The sequence below is a fragment of the Pteronotus mesoamericanus genome, unplaced genomic scaffold, assembly GCF_021234165.1.
Source record: "Pteronotus mesoamericanus isolate MK-2021 breed Mesoamerican mustached bat unplaced genomic scaffold, CSHL_Meso_final contig_25, whole genome shotgun sequence".
Taxonomy (NCBI): Eukaryota; Metazoa; Chordata; class Mammalia; order Chiroptera; family Mormoopidae; genus Pteronotus; species Pteronotus mesoamericanus.
The window spans coordinates 15,281,343-15,305,127 of record NW_026555105.1 but is presented as its reverse complement, the minus strand read 5'-3'; the positions used below and the strand labels follow the sequence as shown (position 1 = coordinate 15,305,127).

Here is a 23,785-nt window from a genome sequence, read left to right as displayed (position 1 = left end):
GAGGATTCCATCCAACAGAGCCAGAGGGATGGCTTGGCAGACCAGGGCAGGGGAGGGTCCGGTTGGAGAGGGGCATCACAGCCACGTTGTGGTGGCCTTCACGGCTAGGCTGCGGGTCTAGGTTTCAGTCTGTAGGTAATGGGGAATGGATGGAAGGTGTCCAGCTAGAGAGAGGTGTGGTAGGAGGCTCCTTTGGCTCCAAGCAGTGCTTGGAAGAGAAAGAAGCTAGAAACTATAGCACTATTTCAGCTACTTTTGGGCCACAAATAAACCACAAATGATTTCATAAACAACCTCTTCTCATCTCAAGTTACTGAAACTTGGGCTGCCCCAAAGCCTTGAGCCTTCCCCGCTGTCATTCCCAGCTGCCTCAGCTCCTCATCTGGCCCCTGGCTTTATAAGCACCTCAGCCTCCGTTGTCACCTTCAGTAAGGGAGGCTGCTACAAAGAGACCCTGACCGACCTCTGCCCAGGAAGGAGCTGAGGACAAGACGATGGCCAGACCATACTGTGTGGTAGTGGCCCTGCTGCTGCTGGCAGAGGTCTCCAGTCTTGGCAAAAGGGCTCCTAAAGCTGGGTTTGTGGCCAGGATCACCGGAAAAGGCCTGGAATATGGTAAGTGGGTTTGGCCACCTCTCTGGGCCCATTATTGCCTACCACAGTGGTGTAGGCAGAATAAAACAAAATCACAGGCTTAGGTGGTGCCGCTGCCTGGCTTGGGAGCCCTGGGTATGTCACCCTCTGGGCTTCAGTTCCCTCAGCTTGAATTTCCAGAGGTTAAGTGTAGGACTAGATCAGCGTTTTTTCCCAGGGTGGTCTGTGGACCACCCACATGAGAATTGCTGGGACACGATTCTAGAGATCCACCCAAGGCTGACTGAATCAGGCCTGGGACTCTGCATTTCTGGCATGTGGCCCAAGCAATAGTAGGTTACTGTGGTCTGTTTACACATTCCAAAACCCCTAAGGTTTGACCACACTGCAGGAAATGGTTCCTCGGAAGTCCTATCATTGCTTCCACAATCTGGCTGAATGATAAATAGCAATGATTGCCACTTACCTGGCACTTTGAGTTCATGCTCTAATTTCATTCTCAGGCTCAAGTTGGTATTAGTATTAGTATTAGTATTAGTATCAGTATTAGTATTATTACCATTTACATGTGGGGGAACTGAGGCTCAGGGAATTTAAGGGACTTTCTTGGCATTATACCAATAGTAAGTGGCGAATCTTGCATTCAATCTCAGTTGTTGTGATTCCAAAGCCTGGCCACTCAACAGTTATGCCTCCAACTGAGTGAGCTCACTCCCTCTATTTGCCCACAGCCCGCCAGTATAGAATGGCCACCCTGAAGAAGGAGCTGTCCACCATCGATTTTTCTCAGGAAGCTTCAAGGCCAGTTGGATGGGAAGTGTGAGCTATGAGATCAGGAGGTGAGGTCTCCATTCTTCACCACAGGGGCAGTGGAAGAGGAAGAACGGGGATCTAAGGTCACGGGGGAGGGAGACAAATGTGGCATCATCACTTTGACTAAAAGCAAAGGCGCCATAGCCAGTTCTTGTGGGGCCTCTGAAAAGCGCTATGTTTTTCATTGGACACCATTCACCAGCCTCTAGGTCACTTCTCTGGAGAGTGACTCTGGATCCTTGCCCTACCTGGAATCCCTGGCACTCTCCTGATTGCCCAGACTAGGGACCTGCTTGAAGCATACCATTCATCCCTCCAGAGCGTATTAGAGGTCTGTAATCGAGGACTTAGAGTCTTTCTGGAACCCATTTACATTTTATTTGCATGCTATCTCTTGAGGAAAGCATCCATACACATCCCCAGTGAGAAACAGAGCAGGGGGCTGCTCTGCCCAGGAAGGAGCTGAGGACCAGGTCGTGGCCAGACCAAGCTGTGTGGTAGTGGCCCTACTGCTACTGAATGAGTCCTGGCTCCCACATCCCTCCCCAAAAGACTTAAATGACCTTAGTCTGCCTCCACCTTTCACGTATTCAGCCTCAGATTCCTCACTCCTTACTCTTTTTTATCCATTCCTTGGTTGCATGGGTTCTTCTCCCCCAGCCTCCTCAGTGCCCCAAATGAGTCCTTGGGGATCACTGATAGAAAAGGCTGCCTCTTGGAATCCTCCCCAAGTCTCTGGAGACAATGTCCTGAATACAGTGGGCAAAGAGGAGTGATTTTAAATTTGTGCGCACACACACACACGCGCGCACACACACACACACTCACTCTCCAGGCCATATTACTTAGAGGGCAATGCCTCTTCTCATAGCCCTAAACCACCTCTTACATCTGGCTTTCACAGGAGATTACTGGGGTTGGTCAGCATCCAAATCTGCCACCAACTGTGAGCTTTTCAAGGGCAGGGACTGAGTTTTGAGTCTCTGTAGCCTCGTTGCCTGAAGCCAGGTCAGAGAGAGCAGGATCTCAATGAATGTTACAGAGGGACATACGTGTCGATCTGATAAGAGTCATAAAATTCAAATGGCCACAGGGGAGGAGGTACTGTAGATGCTTGTACCAGGCGGCATGGCTATATCCTTCAGGGACCAGCTGGGAAAGCAGAAACCACGCCAGGAACTTCCATGGAGGGAATTTAATATAGGGAATTTTATCCAAAGGTGCTGGGTAAGCTGGAATACCAATTAGGGAATGGTGGAGCAACCCAGAAATTAACAACAAGAAGTCATTAACATCCCTAGAGCGGGAGAGATAAAAAACAAGGAGGAAGGTATTAACAGAGCACAGGAGCCAGGACCTCAAAGTAGGAGCCAAGACCACCTCTGGCAGGAGATGGCCCAATGTGCAAATGTAACCACCACCAAAGGCAAATTCTAGGCAGAGAGAGAAAGAGAAGAAATACCCTGGCCTCTCTCCCCTTTTCCTATCCACTCATCTCCCCACAGTGCTTCCCACTGGCCATGCCTAACTAGAAGCCAGTTGCAAAGGATCCTGGGAAATGTAGTTTCCAGTGGTCAGTCCCATCCAACATAGGTCAGGTCAGAGCAAGAGAAGGAAAGGGAATGAGCCTGACACCAAATAGGCAAATGACCAGTGCAATGTTTACCTGGAGGGCATCTCTTCCAATTAAAGGGGGCGGCGGCTACTCACTTTAGTTGATTGATGCTGTAAAGAAACATGAGCATTGTCTTTTGACTTTTTCAAGAGAAGCCAGAATTCTAGTCTTTCTTCTCCTTCATATATTTACAATGAAATTTCCTCATTTTAAAATGTTGGTGACCGATTCCAGTTTTAAAAATACTACAAAAACAGGAAAAGCCTGTCTGTAGCATTTCAATCATATGCATGGCCCACAGAACACCAAGCCGGTGATCTCAGATCTCACCTGTGAGCCCTGATCTATATTTGAAGCGTGGGGAGCAGAGAGGGGAAGCTGCCTCACAGGGGAGCCCAGGTGCCATCTGTGGCTCACAGCGTCTCCGCGGTGCTGAGGGTCAGTGGTGAGGGTCAAGTGAGCGAGATGGACAAGAGCAGCTGATCGGGGGAGGTGTCATGGACGATAGGAAGGTCTTTGGTCTTGAAGGTTGGGGAAGGCTTCCTTTGTGGTTTGTCCTTTGTGGTTTAAGTCAACAAATCTGAGAGTGTGAAAAGCTGGAGGGAACTCTGGAGACTCATTCAGAGGACTGATGTGATACTCGTTTTCTGAGTTTAATAGTCTGCCTTCCTTCCCTAGCCTGAGAATCCGTAATTTTGAACTCAGGGACTCCAATCTGAGTCTGTGCCCAGGGCAAGGTATCACGGCCTCCCTGTCCAACAGCTACGTGTCTGTCCACGGGAACTGGAAGGTGAAAAAGGGTTTCATGTAAGTAATTGGGTTAGAATGTCTCTCAGCTCTAGGCAAAGGCGTGTCTTCCCACCCTGGACTTCCATTTCTGCATTCTTAAATGTCCAGTCTATAAAGGACCCAGATCTATCTCAAATGCAGTTGTGGATTGCATTAAAAAATAGATTTAAGGTGTTTTCAGTGTGCTTGGCACATAGAAGATACTCATAAACACTAGCTCTCTTAGATCAGGATAAGTTGAAGCTGTCAAAATAATATAAATGGAGCCACTTGAAAATAGAGTCAGAGCTGCCATGGCAGAGAAACCGCCTAACATGTCCTATGTCTCAAACCTTTGCAATGTTAAAACTGGGCAAAATAACCTTCGCACTGGGCCTGAAGCAACCTTGTGCCCCAAAGAACTGTTTGCAAACATAACAACAGAGCAGATATTACGACTACTGGACTGATGACTCCTAGACTGAAAACTAAAAACATTATTTAGAATTAAGATCACTATGTTATATCTTCACTACTAGAAATGCCATCCTTCTATTTATGTAATTGTTCCCCTTCCCTTTCTCATAAATACCCATTGCTTTTGTCTCCTAATTGAAACATCACTTGGGCTTTTGCATTATGAATGTTTCCTGAAGAGCTATGGCTATGGATCTCAAATAAACGCTTGTTGCCTCTCACCTTGAAAGCCCTTTTTGTCTTGAGGTTACCATGGCGCAGACAGGATATACAGCTCATTAGTGAGGCACAGGGAGATTAGCCTGGGTCTGTGGTCTTCTGGCTCCTCCTTCTGGAGGTGACTGATTATTCACCATGTGGTTCTCATTTCTCCCAACCAGCACCTTACAGGGTACTTTTGATTTGAGTGTGGATGGCGTTTCCATCTCAATTTCTCTGAACTTGGGCAAAGACCCGTCTGGACGACCTACTGCCTCTGTGGCCTACTGCAGCAACTCTGTCGGCCTCGTCAGCATTGACATTTCCGGAAGCCTAAGGTAACTCACCCCGTACACTTGCTGGAAGTTGTCAGAACTGCCCCAGCCTCCAGCTCACCTAGGGGATGTCCCTGATGGGCCAGAAGAGCCAGATTTAGGCTTCATCAAGATCAGAGGTCAGCAAACGAAAGCCTCTGGGCCCAGTCCAGTAGGCCACCTGTTTTCGTAAATAAAGTTCCGTTGGAACACAGTCACACTCATTTGTTTACAATTGTCTATGGCTGTTTTAGCACTACATCAGCAGAGCTGAGAAGTTGCAACAGAGACCACATAGCATGCAATAGCAAAAATATTTACTATGTGGCCCTTTAAGAGAAAGTTTGCTCACCCCTGGGCAAGACTGCTTTTAATGGCAATCCAGTATCCCAAAGTGACTTGCCTGAAGCAAATGCTCAGTGAATTTCAAATGAATGATGGCAGTCTCCTGGGCAACTGTCTTGGTTGGTACTGCATCACTCAGATCCTGGCAGGAAACAGAGGAAATTCAAAAGGCTTAAGTGACAAGAATCTAATGAAGAGAATATTCATGGAGACTAGCAACAGCAGGGAGCTATTATCACTCCTAGGGTTGAAGGTGAGAGGGAAGGGAAGGGTGTTGCCAGAGCCTAGAAAGAGCTGGAACCTTGGACAAGTGCCTTGGAACAGGAGTATAGTGGTACAGTGGGCAGGGAGGATCAGGGTGTAAATACCTCCCTCCCCTCTCCTCCCTACCTGTGCCTCTCATTGGCCAAAACAACCAGAAGCCAGAGAGCAAGAAGGCTTGAGAGAAGAATCTGCATAGGTCAACCCCCTGGATGCTTTCTGTAGAACCCCAGGAAGCACTTGTGCCTGATGTTACCACATTGCTTTATAATACACAAATGTTTCTAAAACTTACCACTAATCATTCCATCAGCAACCGTTGAATGGTAAAGAACACTTTATGGGAGAAAAAAATTTTACCAGAAGTAATTCCGTTAACAGAGTTCACTTCTTTCCCACAACCTCCAACCCTCACCTTGAGGTGAGAACATAGTGCGAGAAGCTCTGTTCTGGGCCACAACTCTCAGAGTGGTGTCTATGGTTGGGAGGGTCTCTCAGTGGGCAGCTTTACCGGAAGTAGGTTAGACTCCCCGCCTGAACTCCATGAGGTTATTCAGCAATGTCCTTCAACACCTAGCTCGAGCTTAGCAGGTAAGAGGGGCTCAGTACATGTTTGTTGAATGAATGAGTGAGTGAATGACTAATAGCTAAACAGCCAGGTAAGATGTTTGGTGGATATTGCAAGGTACAAAGAATAGGTCTTACTCTCCTTATTATAACTTAAAAAATGTCAATGTTTTTGAGTAGGCGATTCATTTGCATAGTTCCAAATTCAAAAAGTGCAAAGGCTACAGAATGAAAAAAATATTTCGTCACTCTGGTTACCTCACCAACCAGCTCTCCTTGCCAGAGCAACCTATATTAACAGTGTCTAATGTCTCATTCCTGAGAGTTTACACCTGAACAGTTAGGTATTTTGCTCTTTTATTTTAACAGAAATGGTAGCATGCTATATAGAGCATTATATCCCTAGCTTATCTTACTTAGCAATGCCTTTGCAAGTTTTTCCACACCTGAACACAAGAGCTTCATTTTCAGAACACTCCATTTTATGAAGACACTAAAATGTAATAATTAGTCTTTTATTGATGGACTATTTTTTTAGTTTGAGGGGTTTTTTTTTCAGTCTTTCCCTATTACAAACAATGCTACAAAAGTAACTGTCCATAATATCATTCTGAAATAAACTATAAGATACATTCCTAAAATGGTATGTGCATTTTGTCATTTTAACATATACTAGCAAATCACCCTCCCAGGGGTTTGCTAGTTTCCACTCCCACCAGCGAGGTATAAAAGTGTCTATTTCCTCCCACTATTGCCAATGCAGCATATTATCGAAGATTTAGCTTTTTGCGAACCTGAAAGGCAAAGGTATGTCCATACCCAAGGGATACCCTTGGATTAAATTCACCTGGCTGTGCCCCTTCTTGGGATGACAAGGGAAAGGTCAAATCCACGGGTAGCCTTCTTCTCGGGAGTCTCAATTAATCACAAAGTGGATCCTGACCCTCTTTCTTCTTTTCTCCAGCGGGCTCCTGAAACTCTTCCGTGAAAGAATTGAAAATACTCTAAAAAATATCTTGAAACAAAAGGTAAACAAAGTATAAGCAGATTTGCAGTTAAGAATCATTGGCAGGTGCATATTTGATATTTGGAAACAGTCTTGTCTCTTGCATAGGCTGCCATTTGAATTGCTTAGCAAAACCTTCCTCATGTGTTGCGTGAAGGCAAAGCTCCAGGCTTTCCCCAGTTTGTGTGGTCACATATGCTACATTGGCATTTGAAACTGGCAAAGTGTTTGATATCTAGGTGTAGATAATGTTAGAGAGATGTGGGGAAGTGACTTTGGATCCTTCCCTCACACTACACACCAAAATCAGCTCCTAGTGGTCTAAGGCTTAAATGCCAAAACGAATCTACAGGTTTTTAGGAGAAAATCTACAAATTATTTCTCATCTTATGGGCAGGAAAATGTTTCTTAAATTAGACCCGCCCCCTTCAAAAATGCATCATATTGATAACAGTACTGAGGTTGGCCCTCAGAATCTCCCAACACTGGAAAAAGCCTTGGTCTTGGAGGCAAAGAGCTATCTCTTATATTTACGCTTTGTGTATCTTTGGGCAAGTTGACGCATCCCCTGGAACATCAGAGATGGTGTTGGAATAGCTGAAGTTAGGAAACCGCAAGACTAAGAGTCTGGCATCTTCCAAGCTGTAATTCTTGGTTTACAAAGGAGTCCTTTGGTCGACCCGCCTTTTGGCTTTGCTTTGGAGCCCTCTGGTGGCCATAGTTAGTACTACTGCCTACAGACCAGGTATCACGCTTCTTTGCCAATTCTCTGATGGCCAGAAACCTCAGCAAGAGAAGGAAGCCGAGGGACTGGGGAATGGGGTGGTGGAGCCTCTGACTCAAGAGCTGTCTCTTGCACCTAGAAGCTCTACTACTTTTTCCCTCTGCTCTCTGATATAAGCATTTATATACTGCATTTCTTGCCACTTAGCCCCGAGGACCGTGACAATTAGCAGACCCTAGGACAAAGCTGACTTGACCACCACCCACTTTTAATGTGGGTTCCAGAAAAGTCTAGGAACTTAAATTGAGCCCACCTGTGTGAGAAGCCAGGCCAAATGGGACAATGACCAAATGTTGATGGGGGTAGTGGCCTCTTCTCCCTCTGCACCATACTCTCCCTGCCCTCGCATGCTTACCCAAGGTGGGGATATAATGCATAGTCCCTGGTGTGGTGGGGCGGGGGCGGGGGGTGAGGGTGTGGGGGGACGAACTCACCTCGCTTCCTCTCCCACTTTCGGCAGATCTGCGAAATGGTCAGGCAGTCAACAACCTCACACCTGGAGCCCTATCTCCGGACCCTGCCAGGTTGGGAGCCACCCCCCACTTCTCTGGGTTCAGTACCTCTGGGAGCACCACCCCCTCAAGAGCCCTGGGAGAATTTTCGCCGTTGACTATCTCTCCATCCTACGGAATTAGATATGGGGCAACCATCGTTGTTGGGGGAGGTGGGTTCTGTTCTCTAAGGTGATTGAGGGCGGTGACTCAGAAACCTGCTAGGAGCGTAAGGTGGGCAGAAAATTAGGAATACGTGCGAGAATCACATGTTGGCCCTGTACTGGCTGCTTGTACAAAACAGGGGTGCTCTGCGTTCCTTGTGCAGGGCTGAGGGACCCCCTAGCCCTGCACCGCTGGCTGCCACAGGGACCTTTTACAATCACACAGCAAGCCAGGTCTCCCTCTCTTCTTGAAATCTAGGAAAGACTCCTCTGACTCTCAGAATGCTGAGCCCAGCTGCGGGAGACAAGGCCTTGCGTGGCCTGGCCCGGCCACACCCCCGGCTCCAGCTTTACCTTGCTCCCCTCCCCAACTCAGCCAGCCACTCCCGTCCCTTTCAGTCCCTCTAATATACAGTGTCCTGTAACATTGCAAGATCTTTGCACACGTCACTCCCTCTGCCAGTGTCCTTCCCCCATATTGATCCCCCTTCACCCAGTCAACACCTGCTTTTCCTTCAGACCTCAGCCAAGGCAACGCCTCTTCTGGGAAGCCTTCCCTGACTCCCAGTCCAAGCCAGGTTGCCCCCGCCCCCCTCCCCACTTTACTCCCTATTCTATGGCTGGTATCATCCTGTGGACTTCTGCTACCTGACATCTCATATACTTGTAATGGTATATTTATTTCCTTGAGTATCTGATTATTTCCTCTTCTGGACTTGTGAGTTCCATGAGGATAGGAACTGAGACTGTCTCACTCAGCTGTTTCATCAGCCCTTTGCATTGTGCCTGGCATATAGCAGATGCTCAATAAATACTGAATGAATGAATGAGTGAATGAGTGAGTGAAGTACTCTCTCAGTGCCTGGAGGTACCATGGATGTGCCCCAGCCCATTTCCATGCTCCAAAGGCTACAGTCTGTGGCAAAGGAACTCCCTGGAGTTGCGCAGTGTGCAACTTGCGCAACTGTGTTTAGCTACCCTGTTCACAGGGCTGCCTCTTTCCCATTCCACAGTCACCTTGAGGATTGACCAGGTCGCTGGCATTGACTACCGTTTAGTGGGAGCTCCCCAGGTGACCTCCCAGGGCCTGGACACGCCCTTCAAGGTAAGGGGCTGTGGGAAAAGGGCCTTGGAGCTGCGGACTGGCAGGGAACCAACTCCGCCTCCCAGGGTCAGCTCCTGCCCTCCCCCTCCACTTCATCTGCCCACCCGTCCACCTCCCAGACCGCGGTCCACAGTGGGCAGACGCGGTACTCAGCACTGCAGAGCAAAACCTAAAACAAGGTCTCTGAACTAACAGGGTAAACCTGTGTAGAGTCCAAAAGACCTGACCTTGAACCCTGGCTGTATCTTCTATGTTGTGGGGAAACTTGGAGGAATTATTTAACCTCTCTGAGCCTCTATTAAATTGGAATAATAATAACCTTACCTCATAAAGTTGCTATAGGAATTAAGTGAGATGAGAATTAAGTGAAATGAGAATGAAGTGCTTAGCAAGTGCCTGGCACACAGCATACCTATAGGGTAGCGTTGTTAATACTATCTGCTTCTGCCAATAGAAGACTGAGGAGTAGCTCTCTGAAACGTCCACGTCCTAATCCTAACCCTAACCCTAATTCTCATAATCTGTAAATGTTACCGAACAAGGCAAAAGGGATTTTGCAGGTGTGATTAAATGAAGGATATTGATGACAAGATTATCCTGGCCTGTTGTAATCATGGGGACCTTTATAAAAGGGAAGTGGAAGGTAAGGCACAGAAGGTAATGTGGCAATGGAAATACGAAGCTGGAAGGAAGCAAGAGGTGCTGCGAGGGAGGGAGCCACAGGCCAAAGGATGCAGGGGCCTCTAGAAGGCAGAAAAGGCAAGGAAACCCACTCACCCTGGAAGCCTCTAGAAGGAGCCCAGCCTTAACAGCCTGAGCTTTGGCTTCTAACCTCCAAAAAGGAAGGGAATGAGTCTGTGTTGTTTTAAGCCACCGAATTGGAGGTAATTTCATCACCACAGCAATAGGAAACTAGGTACGTCCCCTCTGCATCCCTGTCTCTTCCACAGCTCCCCTGTGGGCCGAACCAGGCCCTGGAGCGCCCCCTTCCAATTTTGGTTATTTAACTAACACATGCTTCTTACCATGTCCCAGATGCTATTCAATATTAACTTCTTTATCTTCCTCACTACCTCTGTGAAGTAGAAGGTGTTGGCATCATCCCTATCCTCGGGGGATGGGGCGGGGAGGGCGGGACGCAAAGCAGCTGGTGACCTGCCTGAGGTTGCAGCGCTAGAAGGGGGTGGACCAGGGTTCGAACCCGTCCAGTGAAGCACCAGAGTACCTGCTCTTCACCACGACTGTCCTTCCTGTCCTATGTCCTGAGCCTGGGAGAACACAGGACATGCCTCCCCACCCAAAGAGGGACTTCAAGCAGCTGTCAGGACCTAGATGTGGTGAGGCTAGAGGGAACCTTTCAGGACCCCTGACCCCACATTCCGGGGAGGAACCGCCACCCTGGCCACCACCTCAGGCAAGGAGGCCTCCCCCAGGCAGGCAGGCTTTGGATGCCTCTGCCCGACACCCTCTCTGGAAGGAACCTTGGGTGACTGATGCGTCCTTCTGTCTCCAGGGTAGATTCTTTAGCCTCAGCCGGCGCTCCCCAGTCCCCTTTAGGGTTCCGCCTGTCGGGCTGCCCCAGGAGCATGACCTCATGATCTACTTTGCGGTCTCCCAATATGTCTTCAACACAGCCAGCTGGGTTTACCACCGGGCTGGGCACATGAACTTCACCGTCTGAAACAAGCACGTGAGTAGGGGTGCAGGAGGCTGGGGTAACCAGGGGAGAGCGTCAGGTAGGACTGTAGCCCCACTGTGGGGGCCCTAGGGAGCTAGGGGAAGAATGTAGAATTTAGACCCTGCCCAACACAAGTTCAAAGCCAGGCTGTGCCTCAGTTTCCCTGTCTGTGCACGTGGACCCCGGGGGTTCTACGAGAGATTGTGCAGAGCTTGATGTGAGACACACAATGCGTATCGGCTACTGTTAGCCATACTTTAAAATAGCAGACAGACTCTGGTGTGTCATCACAGGTCCTCCCAGCAGCAGATGCCGAGGCAGCATTAGACGTACAGGAGTTTTATTAGCGAAACACCCGTGAAGGACAAAGGAGAGAAGGAGCAGGAGGTGGAAGAGCCCTCAGACTGCGAGGCGGGACTGTCACCTGTGAAGGGAGGGGGCGATCGGGCGAAGATGCCGCTGTGTGGCTCTGAGAAATCTCAGCCAGGCTGACGGGGGCGAGAGCGAAGCTTGCTTTTTAGAAGCGGGCCACACACATCAGGCACAAGTGTGAGGCGTCCGCTCCAGGCCACAGTCCTGTGGCAGGCTTTCCCAGGCACTCTCGCCAGACCAGACCTGGAGCAGAGCCAGTGTATCAGTCTCTAGAAAGAGCCGCAGTCGAGGGCTCAAGCCCTGCCCTTACCCCCTCCCCCACCCCGGACTGGCATACGGCATTCATAGCCTAGACGCCTCTATTCAGAGATCTCCTTATGAATGGAGAGACGGGGAACCTCAGCCGAGACACTGTCCAGGTGCCTCTGTTGGGGCTCCTTTCTGGAGGACTCAAAGTCTCAGTACTCAGCGTCTACTCCTGGCCCTTCCCCTTCTCCTCCACCTCTTCCCCCGGGGCCATAAAACAGCAGGAGTCTTTCTGCGCAGCGCTCCCTTGGTGATAAGATGACCCTCCCCCCCCCCCCATTTGCCCTGGTATATCTGACCCTCGAAGGTACCATGCCCCAGGGAAGAATGGAAGATGGGGTAGGGACACTGTTTCCTGTTTAGTCTCTTGCTTACACTACCGCCTCAAACCCTGGCAGTGGTCTGACAAGATTCTCCAGCTCTACCACCCCAGCCACGCTCAGCAGGGGCTGGGAGCTGTCAGGGACAGCGTGGCACAAATGATGTGGGACCTGAATGTGAGGCAGCGACTCACATTCTGCCAGCCAGCTGCCCTCCTCCCCGCTGATCCCCCTGAAGGGAGGTCTGAGCAGCGCAGCTCCAGGGTCTACATTATGATAGGCTCTATAGGAGCTGCCCAGGTAAATAGTGGGGGTCTTGAAGGAAGAGAGATCAAGGAAGGTGGGCTATGAACAGGCGTAGGCAGGGTTCCCCAAGCAAGTCAGGGGGTGGGTAGAGAAGGACACCAGGGAGGAGCCGTATCCGGAAGCTCATTGAACCCAGATTGTGGTGGCGATCAGCCCTCTTTTGAGCAATAATAAATAACAATAACACACATTTATTAAGTACTCAGTACGTTCCAGACACCACACTTGGTGCTTTATGCATATGCTATCTCGTTTCATCCTTGCGCACCATATACAGCAAGTGCTATTCTCACCACCACCCCCCTGCCCCACCCCCCCGCCCCGCGTTACAGATACAGAACCTAACACAGTTCGTTGGCAATCACTCAGCTGAAGCATGGTGGCAGCCAAGCTGTCTGACCTCAGAGGACACGCCTTTCACCACCATGCTGTCCTGCTTCTCGAGCAGCTTCCTGCTTCGCCTGCTGCAGGTTCCCCTGGACTTCCCAATTCACCTGCACACCAGATCGTTAGGGGCCATGATCCCTCAGGTAAGACTTCTGCCCATGCCTCACAGAAGACAAGGCAAGCCCCTTGACCTAGGCCGAATGTGGGGACTGTATGTGAGCTATGCATGGACTTTCTCCAGACAAACAGCTTACCTATTAGGACAGTGGGTAAAAATAAAAGTTGTTGTTGTTTTTTTTTGTACAAAATTCCCTTCATTCTCTGACTCCTTGTGGCATAAAGATGGAGGATCTGGATTCAGATTGCCTGTGTTTGAATCCTCGGTCTGCCCTTTTCTATCTTCAGAACTCAATCTTGTTGGACCTGTTTCCTCATTTGTCAAATGGGGGCGACAATAGCACCTGCCCCACGGAGTTGTTGGATCAACGGGAGACAACAGCACTCAGGCAGCACAAATATTCAGGACCTTTCCAGGGCACGAATGTTGGGCAGGCTGAAATTTGGGACTAGGCTAATAATTGATATCTGCTTGATGTCCATGCAGAGCTTAGCTGAAGGAGGCAGCAGCCGAGTGAAGAAGAGCACTCAGCCTCCCCTCTCTTGAACCAGGCAATTCAGCTCCGCCCCAAACTTGCATACTTGTCAACACAAGGTGGCCAGCTTAGAAGGAAGTACGGTGACCATCACTGTTATTGGAGCATGCCCAGTGGGTGTCTCACCCACCTTGGACACTTGATCAGAGTGTCCTTTCCAACCATAACAGCAGTCTATTGGGAAGGAGTTCTGGAAAATACAATTCCCTCTACTCTGTGATATTGCTGCTGCTGGTGTCAGGCCCTTAGCGGTTTGGAGCTTGGGAATCCATCCATCTAGCCTTTTCTAATACAGCTCAGGGTCCCTGTGTTTGTCCCCTGCCCTTCCCTGAGTCTCTGCCCTCTTTCTCTAGCTGGCCAGGTTGTACCCTAATATGGAGCTAGAGCTTGAGGTGTTGCCTGAATCAGCTCCATTCCTCATGTTCACCCCTGGAAATGTGACCCTCGTGCCAGTGATAAACATCCAGGCCCTTGCCCTCCCGCCCAACTCCTCCGACCGCAAGCCACTCTTCCAACTCAGGGCGGTAAGTCTGACCCTGGCTGGGGCAGCAAAGGGTCATGCTTGCATGGGGGTAAGCCCCTCCCGCTACTGAAAGTCTGGGAGACTATGCAGCTGATAGATGCTGGAGGCTACTTATTTCCACTGGAGGCACAAGTGAGCCTTGCAATTCTGGTCTGAACAGCCAGGCTTCCCAAGGGCGCAGTTAATCAGAGTTGCAAGAAACTGTAAAAGTCTTTCACTCCAGCTGAGTTGAAGATTTTAGCTTTCTCACTACTATGTGTGTCCTGAAAAAAAAAATTGTTTAAAGCATAACCTTATTTAAATTGTTATAAATGAGAGTCATTAAATTACCTTTTTAAAGAAGGTATACATTTTAAAGAACTCAAAATAGCAATACTCTCCAAATTGATTTACAGATTCAACATAATCCCTATCAAAAGCCCAACTGGCCAGATAACAAACTGATCCTAAAATTCATATATAAATTCAATGGACCCAGAATAGCCAAAAGCACTCTTGAAAAAGAAAACTAAAGTTGCATGACTCATACTTTCCTGTTTCAGAACATGCTATAACACTATAGTAATCAAGATAGTATGGTACCAGTGCAAGGATAGATATGTAGATCAATGGAATAGAACTGAGAGTCCAGAATTAATTCCCCATATTTATGCTCAATTGCTTTTCAACAAAGGGACCAACACAATTAAATGTGGAAGAATAGTTTCAAGAAATGGTGCTGGGTCAACTGTGAATCCACATGCAAAACAATGGAACCAGACCCCTCTTTTAAACCATATACAAAAATTAATTCCAAATGGATCACAGACCCCAGTGTGAAAGCTAAAATTATAAAACTTTCAGGAAAAAATACAGTCGTAAAATTTCATGATCTTGGGTTAGGCAGAGCCTTCTCAGATCAACTCAAATGCACAAGCAACAAAATGAAAAATAGGTAAATTGGAGTTCATCAGAATAAAAACTTCTGTGCTTCAAAGGATGCCATCATTCAAGAAAGTGAGAAGACAGCATACAGAGTGGAAGAAAACATTGACAAGTCATATGTGGTAAGGGTTTAGGAGCTCTCTGAACTTCCCTTGGTAGTCTGTTCCAAAGCTCAATAGTGCTCATAGGCATATGGTCTCCCAATGCGAATTCTCTAAAGTTTTAATTTAGGTTTATTCCCCCTTGTTGATTCTTGCATTAAGATGGAGACCTCTGTCTTCACCGGGTAGCTCAGTTGGTTAGCACATCATCCCGATATGCCAAGGTTGCGGGTTTGATTCCTAGTCAGGGCACATACAAGAATCAGCCAGTGAATGCACAAATAAGAGAAAAAAACAAATCAATGTCTCTCTCTAAAATCAATCAATCAATACAATTTTTTAAAAATGAAAGACAATAGAAACCTGTGAAATCTCAGCTCGCCTTCTTAAGAGTCAACTGTGGAACCACCAATATCCTGCATCCTCAGTCCTTCATCCTTGAGTAGCTGCGTTTGGCCTTGTGGTTCCTATTTCTGGCTGTGATTTCTATTTCTGGAGACTTGTCTCCTGGCCTGGGATCCAACAGGATGCCTACTTAGCCTGAGAATCTGGGTGATGTCCTTTTTTTTCTAGAGAACCAACATCTCCGCCACCATCAATGTGAGCTCCAACAGGATCGGGGGCTCACTGACCCCAGCGAGGTAAGAGGCTGTGGGGGGGGGGGAGAGGAGGGGTGGCGTGAGTGGTCAGAGCATCGACTCTGGTTCACCAACAGGCCTGGAGCTGCCCCTGGCAAACAGAGGTCTCCACTAGGGTTGGCTCATTCTTTAATTCCTTGCCCCTCTTGAAAGGGCATATCAACAATGCCTCAGGGGAAAAGCCAGAAGCCAAGAAAAGTTGTCAGGTACCTTCAGGTCCCCTATCACTATGGACTCCTCACTCCCCCTTCTTGGGCACCAGGGAAGGAGTCGATACATCTGCAAAGAGGGTACTAAGGAACGATAGTCCAGTTGGAGGTGTTCGCATGGACTTTACATATAAGATTCAGAAAAACTGTCAATACTATACATCAAAAAGTGGAGATTTTGGATGGAGAATTAAAGGTGCCCCCAGCCGCTGCTACTGCTCCATTGCCCAGATACCCAACCCATAGGCAATTATGTATTTAACCAGTGAGTCAGCGGAGAGTGCAGGCTTTGGACAGCCCCCTGGTACTTCTGCTAGCAATGATCGGGGTGCACAGCCCTCACCGGTGCCCCATGGCTCACCCACTCTACGTGCTGCTCCCTGCTGAGGTGCAGGTGCAATGGGTTCATCAGAGGAATGAATTCCTGGCCTCTGAGTTGGATGCCTGCTGGCTGATAGAATGCCGACCATTAAAACAAACACCTCCTTAAGCCACCTTTAAACAGGCTAATGGTGAGCCTTTGGGGCTTTGAGAGATCCCGGAGTTTGAGCTTATGCACACACCTGGCTTGAGGGGTCTCTGCAGTATCAGGGAGGACGCTAGGCTATGAGGACGGAGATAGCAAAGTGAGCAGAGGGTCTCACCCAAAAATTTACTAAGGAATTATTAAAATTACTCTGCCCCATGAGCAGAAAGCAGAGATATGTCCAGGGTAATGAGAATTCCTGAGCCAGGGAACCAGGTCAGAGCCAAAGGAAAGATTGTTAGGAGAGGGATGGATCAATGGGGGAAATTGGGGTTCAGCTTTCATAGTGACAGTGATCCAGGTGCCAAGTCACCCCAGCGGCTACCAGCTGCCTCCCATTACCATTAGAAATGCTCTCTTCCATTTTCATTGTCTGTTCCCACGTTATAGAAATAATCCATGCTCACGGAAAGAAAAAGAGAATTACAAAAGTATAAACAAACAAAAATCAGCCCTAACCTTACCCCATACAGACTATCACTCTTAATAATTTCATGTTTCCTTCCAGTCCTTTTTTTTATACATTTGTATATGACTGGAAACATACAGGTTGTTACTTTTTATATTCCCCTTTCTCCCATTAATATTTGTGTCACCATAATTTCTTCCGACTTATCAAAAATGCTCACATAACTGTTTTTTTTTAATGCCACCTCTTAAGTCACAGTGCATGCTTAAAATCTTAAACTGCAGAGGAACCCTTGGTGCTTAGCCCCTGAAATGCCCTTGCCCGAAGAGGCTGCACACCCCACGGGGGTGTGAAAAAGTGCCAGCCATGGCCAGGGGTGAGCCTGCCTCTCTCCCCCACACAGAAAGCTGAAACTGGAGCTGACACACTCCTACATCGATGTCTTGAACGTGAGTTGTTTTCTCAGTAGTTCTTAAATGTCTCATCCAAGCAGGGCATCTTGGGGCTCCAGAAGTGACAAAGTCCCAAATAGAAATGTACTGCAGTCTTGCAGGAAATGAAACACCACATCTGAAACTTAATCATCCAAGAGGGGTACTGCCTGGGAGCTAAAGAGACGACAGGACAGGGACATCGAAAGTAGGAGCTGCGGAGGTGGATCTGGGCTCTTATACCAGTTCTGCCACTTGCTAGCTGTGTGATTTAGGCTTAACCTTTCTAAGCCTCAGTTTCCTTGACTGTAAAATGGGAATACTAGCATCTCCTTCAAATGGGGACTGTAATATAAAATGGGGCAATGAATTCAGTAAGACACTTTGACAAAATGTCTCACATAGTAAGCTCTCAATATATGTTCATTATTGTAATAATAGTGAGTCCAGGGACACAATCCCTGATGAGCTGCAAAACTGAGAATTTTTGAGGTAATATGAAGAATGCGCCATGTTATAAGACAATTCCAGAAGGATCTGGGGCCGCCCTCTATAATTAAACATGTTAATATTTCTGCAACAATATTTTAAAATATCCATGCGAAGTGGAGAGCCCCATGACACTTCAGGTCACATTTTGTCTTAAAATGAGCTCGCACGCACTTATGGAGAACGAAGTTCAGAGATTTGAGGTTTGGGGGGATTGTGAACAAAGAGCTGTTTATCAGTGATGGTGATGGGCAACTTCTGTTTTGTAAATCGGATGACACGTTTATGTTTCCAGAGGTGGGGGCAGATGTCCTTGGACTCGTTTTCATTCCTGTCTTGTCTGATCGTTTCGCTCTGGCCCCTCCTCTGTTCCAGGTGAAGTTGATGGAATCTATCTTCAATTACTATGCAACCTACATTATATACCCCTCTCTCAATGGTAAGAATAGCTGCTACTGACTGCCACATGCAATTCTACCCTCGCTGTACGACTTATGGTTCATTCATTCAACAAGCTGAGCCTGCCTGCTGTTCTGGCTGGGGTACTGGCAACCTGATCCTGGCCCCTTGCGAAGTTCACGCTTTGTTAGGAAGGCGTATGTTAAGTCTGATAAATGCCGCAATAGGAGGAAGTGTAGGGGGCTGCGGGAGCTAGAAGGAGGCACTGAACATGACTTAGAGGTCAGTCCAGGAGGTGAGGGCTAAGTTGAGTCCCACGGCACAAGGAGTTGGGCCCAGGGAGGAGGGGCATGTCAGGGGGCACATGGAGAACACCTGCAGTTAACACGCCCGGGTCCTGAGCCAGGTTATCTCACCGACTTGCTGGGTGACAGAGATGGCAGTAGTACTTGGGACAGTGGCTGCCTGAGAGCCAGCAGGCTTCCTCCCAGGACAGGGTCCTCTCCAACTGGCCTCACCATCTGCCTTGTACAACTGAGAGATAAGAGCATCAAAACTGACCTGTAAAAGAGACGGCGGGGAGATGGTGGTCCTCGGGGACGAACCTCTATATACAGACACCATGTGGCCCAGCCCTGGTCACTTTGGGTGGTGACTGAGGGAAGGCTCTTGAAAGGACTAATAGAAGCCCAAGAGGCTGTCCACTCCTAAAGAGGCTGCATTTCCAAGTGCTGGCCTGTGCTTACCGCTCCATCCCCTCAGAAAAACAGCCCTGCATCCAATAGCCTACCTGCTGCCTTGTCATTGGCTAGTTGCAAATGTGATGTTCTGTGTCTTCACACCTCCCCAGTGTTTTCTGCCCAGCCCACCTCTCTGCCGTTTATCTTCCAGCAAAGCTTGAGGAGGGCTTCCCACTTCCTCTGCCCAGGAACACCTACCTCAACAGCTTGCAGCTCCAAATCCATAAGGTGAGTGGGAAGTGGGGTCTGGGCGGGCGGCTTCAGGGTTGGTGGACACTACAGGGTATCCCTAACTCCCACTTACATCCTAGACCCAGTTTTCATAGACATTTCATAAAAAAATGTTTTGAATTTTGGCATATAAATGGCAGGTTTTGATGATCTGAAATCTGGGCTTCATGTAAAATAGCTCAGTTCTCAATAATTTGGGTCCAACATGTTAACAAATTGAATACCTACAATGTGCAAGGGCCTTTAGCCATATATGGCAGAAAGTACGAAGAGGCCAGATTAGGTGCAACACTTCTGGGTTGAAGAGGGGCCACTTGAAGAAACTCTGCATGTCCTTGATGGTGTTAAGAGTCCCCCACAGAGCCACTGATCAGCCTTCCCACCCACAGTAGCAAGGGATGATCCAGGAGAAAAACTGACCACGCCTTCTACTGGAAGAAACTTATCAGAGGCAGGGGATAGCGACAACCACAGTACACTTCCTGGCGTAAACCCGGAAGTACTAGTTTGCAGTGTCTTCACTGTTCATGTTCTTCCGCCAAGGTAGTCCAGGACTACATTTCAGAAATGATGTGAGAGGAGTCAACTCAAGCAGCATCCAAGTGTGCATTGTTCTCCTGGGAGAAAAACATTTTGGAGGAAAATGGTTCATAGATGTCTTCCTGAAACCAGAAACTTAGGATATGCAAGTGGATACCCTGGGGGAAAACAGCTGATAGGGACAGTGTTTTATAAAGGCCTCCTTTCATGAAGCCTAAGGGCTTGGTTTCTGCACCAACCTGATTTTTTTGTTTGAGAACTGGCCTCTCCCTATAAGCTTCCCTAGCCAGAAGCTTCTATGCAGCTCAGATAATAACCTTTCCTGCCTGCCCTTTTGGCCTTCTTTCCAGAACTTCCTGCTTGTAGGGGCCAATGTGGAATAAGTTGAACTTATTCCACCTGGGGAGCACCAGTGGCTGGAGAAGTGGACGATATCACAGCTGGACTTCCCGGCCTGCCCTGCGGAGCCCCGGGGCTGCGGCCATTGTTTCCTCTCCCACTGAGGCAGGAGAGTAAGAACCTAGGAAAATTCCTGGGCAAGGGAAATGGGGAAACTGAGACAAGAAAATCAAACAGGGCCAAAGAGTCTGAGCAGCTTGCTGGTGAATAATGGCAAGAACTTTTCTTCCCTAAGGCTGCCTGAGAGCGAATGGCTTGTACCTCTCCTCCCTAACCAAAGAACACATAGCTTCAATCTTCCTGGCCTGGGAAATGAAGAACAAAGACCCAATTAATGTCATTTGTGCCAGCTAAACTCAAGGACAAATTAAGTCAGAGAGGCAAACAACAAAAATGCCATTGAATGCCGGACAGTCCCCAGATAAAAGTGAAACAGACCAAAGAATATTCCCCAAACCTCCTACGTGCTTATTCTGATACATCAGCATATTAAAATGCAACTGAAAAACTAATGAGTATTCTGCTCAAACCGTCCCCTAAGATTCTCACCTGCAGAAAAAAAGATAAAAAGCCCTCAGAACAAAGACGTGGTGCAGGGCTCGCTCTAGAACAGCGGTCCCCAGTGTTTTGACACCAGGGACGTTTCGTGGAAAACAATCTTTCCAGACTGGGGAGGGCAGTGGCAGTTTGGGGATTCAAGCTCGCCTCCTGCTGTGCAGCCTGGCTCCCAACGGCCCGGACTAGTACCTCCACGCCCCAGAGGTTGGGGACCCCTGCTCTAGAGCACACTGTGCCCCTTTTTGAGCATGAACTTTCTATTTCCTCCTAAATTGGGACCTAAGGGTCCCAAGGAGGCTTGCAACCAGGAGAGCAGTGGGCAGCTGGACCCGGGCTGAGCCCCTGATCCTGTCTCCAGGGCCCGCTCTGTCTCTGATTTCCATGTGAGCTAACAGGAAAATACCACCTAGGCTCTCTCCTGTTGCTTCCTCTACACCAAGTCCTCTGTCTCTGTGTCTTCACCTCCCAGGCGAGCTAACAGCAGAATGTCACCTTGGCTTACTCCTTTCCTGTAACATTTCTAGGAAGCCAAAGCAGAACACTGCCCAAGCTCTCTTGTTACTTCTTCCACTCTAAGCCTTCCCTTTGTTTCACTGTCCCCAGCCTTAATAAATGAATTTTCAAAATCACCTGGACTCGTGTGATGAAATCTTTCCTACATGAAGTCAAGAACCCACACGCTTACAGGGCCAGCCTGAGACAGATCTGCTCCAGGCTGTTGCCTATCTGGTAGCATCATGAGCACCCTGTCTCCATGGCCACTCGGCACCAGGGAGCCTACAGTGCCTAAAGTCACACCTGACCATGGGACACCCTTCCCCGCCTTCCTCCTCCTCCTCCTCACATCCCTACGTGTTCCCTTAGCAGCTGTCCTCAGCTTTACTCTGGGGAGCTTACCCCCTACTCCCTCCCTGTCTGCTGCTAGGATAAACCTTGGTGAAGGAAAAAAGCACGAGTTGTCTAGTCACCACGCAGCCCAGAGCATCCTGCTTAAGACTAAACACGTGTTAACACTTAATTTGTACATGTCATTTGATATCACAGTTAAGGGAGCAAGAGCAGAAATGAGCTCAAAGTTTTCTCCGTTTTCTAAAAGACTACTCATTCTTAGAGAGAGGGGAAGGGAGGAGAGGGAGAGAATCATCGATGTGAGAAACACTGATCCACTGACGCGCACACACCCCAACCAGGGACTGGCCCACAACCCAGGCATGTGCGCGACCAGGAATTGAATGAGTGACCTTCCACTTGGCAGGACACTGTCCAACCAACTGAGCCACACTGGTCAGGGCTCAAAGCCTTATTTTTGCTACTTCCTTGATGTGTATTTATTGACATGAGACAAACAAAAGGTGAGGGAATTCACCACAAGACCTGCATTATAAAAAATGTTGAAGAGTTCTACCTGAAACAAAAGACAAAGTATACAAAACTCTGAGCAAAGGGACAAGCACCTATATCCTTATTGGTGATCCCCGTGAAGGCACAAGTTCTTCACCACCGTGCCATTCCTAACATGGGGTCTGGCTTACACCCTGGTTTTTGTAATGCATGAACTTTCAATCTGCCCATCTCTCCATTCTCCTAGCTCTCGATTCTGCTGTGGAATCTCCCCTCCGCCAGGCCTTCCGGGAAAGGGTCACGCCTCCTTGACCTTACTCCTGGCTCCAGGGTCGCCTTGGCTGGAATGCCTCTCCTCAGGCACTGGAGACCAGGGATGGCTCCTGATGACCTGGCGCCTGATGGGATGTGCCTGGGGTCTCCACAGCAGCAGACCTCACCAACCAGCTGCAACTTCTTTCCTAACCCTTACCCAAGGGTTTATTCACCGACCTCTGAGAGAGGACACCCATCAGTTGCCTCCTGAACGTGCCCCCATCAGGGACTGCACCTGCAACCGAGGCACGTGCCCTGACTGGCAGCGCGTTGGCGCATGGAATGACACTGTAACCAAGCCACCAGGCCAGCGCCGGCCACAACTTTTAAGTGGACCCACGTTCCTTCTCTTGGCATCTCTTCAGGCAGCTGTGACCATCTAACTAAAGGTGGCAAATAAGCCCTGAACGGTATGGCTCGGTGGCTGGGTACCAGCCGACAAAGCCGCGTTCAGAGACTGCCAGTTCCATTCCCAGTCAGGGCGCAGGCCTGGGTTGTGGGTTCAGTCAGAGATCTGGGTGCTTACGAGAGGCAAATTGATTGATGTTTCACTCTCACATTGATGTTTCTCTCCCTCCCTTCCCTCTCTCTAAAAATGAGTAAGATCTTTAAAAATAAAAATAAAGGTAGTGAATGGAAGTCAGAGGATGGTCCTTGGGTGTGTCTAGAAAGGGCAAGGCAGAAAGAGAACCCTGGACCTCTGGATGCTTCAGCCCAGAACCGGGGCGCAGAGTGGAGCGCGTCAGCCACGGACAATGCCCGCCCCTGGGGAGACCACCAAGGCGCCGACCTCAGGCGGGCTCGAGAGCCCGAGTGCTGCCTCGGCCCAGCCAATGTGGTTTCAATTTCAAAAGCAGAAACTGGACATTTAACCCCAGCCTTCCTTCCATCAGACCCCCTCCATTTGTAAAATAGGATTTAAAAAATTCAAGCATGCACTGCCTTACACTGTGGCCATTACTGATTTTAACCCAGTGATCTCCAAAAAGCCCAACCTTGAGAACACCCCTAAGGTTCAATGGCAGCTGCTCCACGTTCACCCTGCTCCCACATTTACACAGTAGCCTGTCCTCTCAAGATGATACCATGTATTTTATACCCCAGATAAATAGACTAACTCACCCACTTTGCCTGTGGCTTACCCGGTTTTAGTAATTGAAGTCCCACGTCCTGGAACACCCATCAGGCCCAGCCAAACTAGGACAAGTCGGTCATACAAGCAGGCAATTATTTATGAGCCAGGTCCCAGACTCCAGGCCACTCCCCCTTCTCAATGACACCAGCGTCCTGCCACGGACCACGGTTCTAAAGCCTTGACCTGACCGCTCTCCAGCACCCTCAGCTCTCAGGGGTCCCAAGTCTGAACCAACTACCGTCACTTGTTGTCCTCCCGGCCCTCACTGAACACTTCAAACAAAAGCCCATGTGCTGAGCCTCGGGAGAGTGATAAACACATAGGAACTGAAAACGAGACCTGGCCTGCGACCC

At 48.7% G+C, this 23,785-nt stretch overlaps 1 protein-coding gene across 1 annotated transcript; it reads left to right on the top strand.

Moving 5' to 3' along the window:
* Positions 1-494: 494 nt before the first annotated feature.
* On the top strand, positions 495-20,187 carry LOC129070914 (lipopolysaccharide-binding protein-like). Its single transcript, XM_054574143.1, is given in 15 exon segments — positions 495-615; positions 1,326-1,373; positions 1,376-1,433; positions 3,701-3,829; positions 4,648-4,803; positions 6,917-6,980; positions 8,203-8,266; positions 9,411-9,502; positions 11,016-11,192; positions 13,878-14,048; positions 15,646-15,713; positions 17,258-17,303; positions 18,150-18,213; positions 19,065-19,141; positions 20,035-20,187. Coding segments are annotated over 15 exon segments (1,488 nt in total).
* The last annotated feature ends 3,598 nt before the right edge of the window (positions 20,188-23,785 follow it).